Below are 7,317 nucleotides of genomic sequence, written 5' to 3' on the forward strand. Positions count from 1 at the left end.
AACGAGAGCCAGCTTCCTTTAACGAACTGAGCACATTTCTTGTTGGCAGAATGCTGGCTCTGAATGCAGCGGGAGATACTCGCAGTTCAAATAATAGTAAAACAAATCGCTCAGCAGCCACCAAGTCGTTGACGGCTGCCATCTCTAATGTTAAATGTTTATACTGTGCGGGCTCGCACCTTTTGTTTCAATGCGCTCAGTTTAAATCCTTATCCACGGAGCAGAGAAAGAATGTTGCGGGCAGCACCGTTGCTGCTATAATTGTTTGACCAAAGGCCATTATCCGCGCGACTGTAAATCGCGGGGCCGCTGTGCACGTTGCCAACGCAAACATCATACGCTACTGCATGACGACGATATCAGCGGGGGACAAACGACAATGGGTGCTCCTGCTATAGCGAGCACATCCAGTGTAAACACAGTAAATGACGCCCCCTCTAAATCAAGTCTTTCAGCAAGGGTAACAACTCCTTCACGTTCCCTCCTGGTCAAGGGTACTGTACTACTCGCAACTGCACGAATCTTTGTACGTACTGATGGAGCTCGTTGTATAAACCTTCGAGGCATGATTGATACGGGCGCTGAGGCTACATTTATCACTGAAAGGGCTGTTCAAGACTTAAAAGCAAAGCGTATTAAAGTATATTACACTGTCACTGGCATGGGTGATCTACAGGCTGGGGTCGTTACTCATGCAGTTAAGCTCCATTTAAGTGCGGGTATACAGTCGAGTACTACAGTTACAGTGATCGCGTTTATCCTCCCTGTACTTACTTCTTATGCTCCAAGAAGTCCTGTTGATTTACTTGCGCATCCTCATTTGCAGAATTTAAAATTTGCCGATTCTGATCCATTCAGTGATGACCCTATCGATTTACTGATAGGACTTGACTATTATGAGGCCGTAACAATGGATGGATCCCGCCGAGGACCGAGCTCTGATCTCATGGCGAAACCTACTATCTTTGGCTGGGTTGTCTTCGGCCCGTGCAACGACACTTCTGAAGGAAACCCTCAGTCGGTGTCCTCGTTACGCTGCTCTATTTCTCCTGGAACGGATGCGCTGATGAGGCAGTTTTGGGAGATAGAGGAAGTCTCGGTTTCTAATCCCCTCACTGAAGAGGAAGTCGAGTGCGAAAGGCACTTCGCATCTACACATTCTCGTTTGCCAAGCGGACGCTATGAGGTTCGCTTACCTTTTCGGACCGATTACTTGAATAAGGTCGGTCGCTCCTTTCACGTCGCTTCTGGTGCCTTTGATAGGTTAGAGCGACGTCTAGCTCGCGATAGTGCATTGTCTGCCAGCTATCGTGGCTTTCTTTCTGAGTATGAGCAAATGGGTCACATGACCCGTGTAAACCCGAACGAGGTCATTAATAATAATTCGTTATATCTGCCTCACCATCCAGTGGTGAAGGCGAGTAGCAGTACTTCCCCTGTACGGGTTGTATTCAACGCCTCGAGTCCCATGGACAACGGGCATTCATTAAATGATCTGTTGCTTACTGGACCTAAGCTGCAGTCAGATCTTTGCTCTATCATTATGCGCTGGCGAACTCATCGCTTCGTTTTCGTCGCTGACGTCGCAAAGATGTTTAGACAAATTATGATTCATCCGTTAGATACTGACTTTCAGAGGATATTGTGGCGTCCTAGTTCAGGCCAGCCGATCCATCATTACCGTTTAATCACCGTCACGTACGGTACCGCCTCGGCGCCTTATTTATCCATGCGCGTCCTGCGACAATTATGCGAGGACGAGGGATCTGCATTCCCGCTGGCTGTGTCTATACTCAATAATTCCATCTATGTAGATGACGTGTTGTTTGGGGCAGACAGTGTGTCCGCCATACAATCCACACGTCAGCAGTTGAATGCCTTGTTATTGAAAGGAGGTTTTCACCTTCGTAAATGGACGTCAAACTATGACGAATTGTTGTCGGAGATACCAGTGTCGGATCGACTGGAGGACAATAGTGTCGAATTTGACGAGGACTCCTCCTTCAAGGTTTTAGGAATTTCGTGGAGTCCTATACTTGATCGATTCCATTTCAGGATACAAATTCCGGAGTTTCCGGTGATCTCGAAACGTAGCGTGCTATCCGCCATTTCGCGATTCTTTGATCCACTGGGTTGGATTGCCCCTGTGGTAATCACCGCTAAAATTTTCATGCAGGAACTATGGCTGCGTAAGGTTGATTGGGATAGCCCGCTCTCGAGTGATCTAGAGGAACGATGGACTGAGTATTCTCACAGTCTGACAGATCTCAAAGAGATTTCAATCCCAAGGTGGACGAATCAAAGCAACTCCGATCTGGGTATCGAGTTGCATGGATTTGCGGATGCTTCAACACGGGCCTATGCGGCCGTTGTATACATTCGCATTATTCACACTCGAAGCAGCTTTGGAGTAACACTCTTAGCCTGTAAATCTAAGGTCGCTCCTATTAAAACAATTAGCGTTCCCAGGTTAGAGCTGTGTGCAGCTACCTTACTAGCTCGTTTTCTTAAAAATATTGTTAGTACTTTAAGGTTAAGTTCAGTACCAGTATACTGCTGGTCAGATTCCATGATCACACTTGCTTGGATTAAGCAGCACCCCAATACCTGGAAGACTTTCATATCCAATAGGGTATCAGAAATCCAGACAAGCTTACCGCAAGCTCAGTGGCTATTTGTCGGGTCTAAAGAAAATCCCGCAGACTGTGCGTCGCGCGGCATCAGCGTTCAGGAGTTGAAGTCGCACTCGTTGTGGTGGAGTGGGCCTCAATGGCTGCAGTCACCCTCGACTGTGTGGTCGGAACAGCCCTCCTCCCTTCGATCGGACGGAAACATGGAACGACGTAGCGTTCCAGTTTATTTAGCTCAGCGGGGCGCGGCAGGGTGGGATCTTTCCGAGCAAGTTTCCAGTTGGCCTAAGTTGTTGCGGATCACGGCCTATTGCCTATTGTTCGTTCATAAGGTTCGACAGCGCCTTAGAAGGGCGGATAGTGATCAATTAGGTACGTTATATGTGTTGAGTGACGCTATCAGACAGGCTCGTAGTTTTTGGATTGCGTACGTACAAAAGATTAACTTTTCGAATGAGATCCAGGCAATAAAACGTGGTGAGGGCCCGTCTAAATCTAGTCCCTTGAAAAATCTAAACCCGTTTTTGGACACGAAGGATAACCTTCGTGTCGGGGGACGTCTCTGCCGGGCGTCCCTCTCTTACGATGAGAGACATCCCATCATACTACCGAGGCATCGCATATCGGAGCTGATTGTTGCGCAGGCACACGATCGAACGCTTCACGGTGGGACACAGTTGACGTTAGGAGTTTTACGCCAACAGTACTGGATTCTAAATGCTAGAAACCTTGTAAAACATCACATTCACAGGTGTGTTGTTTGTGTCCGCCACAGAGCTATTCCGATATTGCAGCAAATGGGTGATCTGCCGGACGTTCGAATAAACCCTTCTCGTCCGTTTCAACATACCGGCGTAGACTATGCCGGTCCTTTTCATGTCCTTCCGATAGTAGGACGTGGCCAGCGGACACACAAGGCTTATGTGGTTGTGTTCGTTTGTTTGGCCACTAGGGCCATACACTTGGAACTGGCCAATGATTATACCAGCGATGGGTTTTTGGCCGCATTTAGAAGATTCACCTCTCGTAGGGGTCTTCCGGTCTCATTATTCAGTGATAATGGGACCAATTTTCAGGGTGCCGAAAAGGAATTGCGCAATGCGTTCAGAGCTCTGTCGCGTGATCCTGATCTCGTCGCGTATTTAGCCTCCGACGGCATCACTTGGAGATTTATACCGCCCTCCGCCCCACATTTTGGAGGAATGTGGGAAGCGGGCGTAAAGTCCGTTAAGCACCATTTACGGCGTGTAATTGGTGCTCACACGCTTTCAAATGAGGAGTTCACTACATTACTAACTCAAGTGGAGTCATGTCTAAATTCTAGACCTATAGCTCCCTTGTCCGATGATCCCTCCGATCTCTCACCTTTGACTCCTGCCCATTTCTTAATAGGTACCTCGCTGATTGCGACGCCTGAGGAGTCCGTATTGGATTTGAGGGAAACGCGACTCAATCGTTGGCAGCGTGTACAGCGGATGCACGAGCAGTTTTGGCGGATATGGTCGCGAGATTATCTCCACACGTTACAGCAGCGCTATAAGTGGCGTCAGAAATCGACTAGTTTGAAAGTCGATGATCTAGTATTAGTTCAAAACCCGTTGCTACCGCCGACGAAATGGGAGCTTGGGAGAGTAGTAAAAATCTATCCTGACCCTCAAGGTCTCGATAGGGTAGTGGATGTAAGGACGCTTTCGAATACAAGAAGGCGTGCCGTTAACCGGCTATGCAAGCTTCCTATCGAAATTGATGCGGGGTTGCCGCAGTAGAGCTCCCATGGCGGGCGGCGATAGCATCTCAATTTGTTTATCTCATGCGTTGTAACTAATCTTTATATTCACAGTTCATTGCGTCGTTATTAATTTGTATTATTGTTTAGCTTTATCAACTAATATTACTACACTAAGTTCTATTTAGCGTGATGCTTGGTCTCCCGGGTACATCATCGTTTCGCACTATCAGTACGAGGCGAGCGGCATGTTTAGGAACAGCGTAATACGCGAAAGCGTGTCACCCGCTACATGCGAGCGATCGATATCGATCCTTTATCACGCGAGGGCACCACCTTACGACGGTGTCCTGCGCAAGCCCCCTCTGGGCGTCCGGGAGCGCTCGAGCGGAAGCAGGCGTTTTTGCCTGTCAGATAGAGATTCGCAAGACTCCTAATCGTACGGCCATGACTGCAGGTTAATTAAATCTCTAATCTCATTTTTAAACTCACACGACCGTGTCTGTCGGTGTACCAAGTATCTCAGAGTACTTCCTTTAAAACTGTGCCTGTAGTGTCTAAGTGGCATTAAAGTAATTTGTGAACTTTAACGGTTTGTGTATTTCATTGCTCCGATTCTCACAGTCCAAAATCCTTCAATTACGCGACGATTAAGTGCGCACTCCTAACATCCAATAACATTTAAAGAAGTTTCTAAGCTGTTCTGTGTAGTATTATTAGATTGAGGTGCAGATGGTTGTATAAGAGTATTGTTTTCTTCATCAGAACTATCTGAATCTGCATTATAGTTAGGATCCTTATCTACATCATCACTACTATCGTCACCATAAATAGAATTATATACACAGGAATGTGATTTGTGCAATTCCTCTGATTTTTTATGGATATTTGATTCTATGTTGTTATTATCATCCGATTCTACGTCGTCACAGTTATTTTTATCTACATTACTACCTTTGTTACCACTAACAGTAACGTCTTCAGTACCATTATCACTATTAATGCAATTTTTATCCGATATCTCTAACAAATTATTACTAAACACGACATTTTCTTCAACATTTTGACAACAAAAATCAGTATTTAAGAATACGTCTATATCATTCAATTCTGGAAATGGTAATATTGTAACTTATAAATCGTTTTCTATATCAACATTTAAGTTAGAAAGTCCACTTATATTCATAGGTAAAATATTTTCATGCAGTAACACGTCAGATGTAGATTCATTATGTAAATTGACATTTTGATCTAGTATTATTTCAGTCGTTGCTTCATCAGAAATTACAATATATTTAGGTTCTTTATCGACTGTAAAAAATTACAAGTATTAATGACACGTTGGTTTCTGATTATTATACATATATAATAGAAACTTTTATTTTTACCTATGTGTTTATTTATTTGCAAGATTGGTACCTTTGCATTTAAATTTGTCGCAATAATTTTAAGCATTTCATGATTATCTGTGGATCAAAACATTTTTGATAATTATATTTAAAACGAGTTTTAACATACTTAAAAAAATAATTACATTGAATAGATATTTTAAAGGTAGATAAGAGTTTATTTTAATTTTTAAAAGAAAGTCTATTTAATATTGTGAATAAATAATGCAAAGTAATTTAGTTAATTTTATATAACAAATTAGTTTAGATAGATTTTATTAGGAGTACAAATTGAAAACCGCCGTTTTCCAGTAGATGGCGCCAGCGGTAAATGCTGGCGCCAAACGTTAGATCAAAAATTTTAAATGTAAGGTTGGGCATCTGGCAACAATTCCTTATCATTGCAGTTGTGAATTTTTATCGGCGTTATATATTTTTTTGTGATCGAAAATGTCGAAATTTGTGCCCAATAAGCGTCATTTGCGGGAAGTTTTGCTTTTTGCCTTCAATTCGAAAAAATCTGCGGCTGAGGCGCGTCGAATGATTGTAAAAACTTATGGTGAGGCTTCCATTAGTGAAAGAACGTGTCGAGAATGGTTCCAACGCTTCAAAAGTGGTGATTTCGGCGTAGAAGACAAGGAGCGTCCCGGACAGGTGAAAAAGTTTGAAGACGCACAATTGGAAACATTACTGAATGAAGATTCATCTCAAAGCAACAGGAGCTTGCAGATTCATTGGGCGTGACTCAACAAGCTATTTCACATCGTTTGAAAACCATGGGAATGATCCAAAAGCATGGACACTGGGTGCCATACGAATTAAAGCCGAGAGACGTCGAACGGCGTTTTTTCGCGTGCGAACAGCTGCTCCAACGGCAAAAACGGAAGGGTTTTCTGCATCGTATTGTAACCGGCGATGAAAAGTGGATCCATTATGATAATCCAAAGCGAAAAAAATCGTGGGGCTACCGCGGCCATGCATCAACATCGATGGCCAAGCCAAACATCCATGGCTCGAAGCTCATGCTGTGTATTTGGTGGAACCAGCTCGGCGTGATTTATTATAAGCTGTTGCAACCGGATGAAACCATCACAGGAGCTCGCTACCGAACACAACTAATGCGTTTGAGCCGAGCATTGCAGGAAAAACGGCCACAATACGAGCAAAGACACGATAAAGTGATGTTGCTGCACGACAACGCTCGGCCACATGTTGCTCAGGTCGTTAAAACCTCTCTGGAAACATTGAAATGAGACGTCTTACCTCATCCGCCGTATTCTCCTGACATCGCCCCTTCAGATTACCACTTGTTCCGATCAATGGCGCATGGCCTGGCTGAGCAGCACTTCCATTATTACGAAGAGGCCAAAAACTGGGTCGATTCGTGCCGCAAAAGACGAGCAGTTTTTTCGACGCAGGATTCGTATGCTGCCCGAAAGGTGGGAGAAAGTAGTGGCCAGCGATGGACAATACTTTCAAGAATAAGTATGTAACCATTTTTCAACAATCAATCCTCAAATTTTGACAAAAAACAGCGGTTTTCAATTTGTACTCCTAATACTAAAATTTTACT

General features: G+C 44.3%; 1 protein-coding gene across 1 annotated transcript; it reads left to right on the top strand.

Moving 5' to 3' along the window:
- The first annotated feature begins 379 nt into the window (after positions 1-379).
- Positions 380-4,793, top strand: LOC120358570. Its single transcript, XM_039453163.1, has 2 exons — positions 380-4,309; positions 4,545-4,793. The coding sequence occupies exons 1-2, from the start codon at positions 380-382 to the stop codon at positions 4,791-4,793; spliced, it is 4,179 nt and encodes a 1,392-aa protein (XP_039309097.1).
- The last annotated feature ends 2,524 nt before the right edge of the window (positions 4,794-7,317 follow it).

The sequence above is a fragment of the Solenopsis invicta genome, chromosome 8 (assembly GCF_016802725.1).
Source record: "Solenopsis invicta isolate M01_SB chromosome 8, UNIL_Sinv_3.0, whole genome shotgun sequence".
Taxonomy (NCBI): domain Eukaryota; kingdom Metazoa; phylum Arthropoda; class Insecta; order Hymenoptera; family Formicidae; genus Solenopsis; species Solenopsis invicta.

Bases quoted from the DNA above. Each gene is read 5' to 3' on its own strand.
- LOC120358570 (XM_039453163.1), top strand. From the start codon at position 380: ATGGGTGCTCCTGCTATAGCGAGCACATCCAGTGTAAACACAGTAAAT. The intron at 4,310-4,544 runs GTAAGGACGCTT...AGTTCTATTTAG, and splicing joins GTCTCGATAGGGTAGTGGAT to CGTGATGCTTGGTCTCCCGG.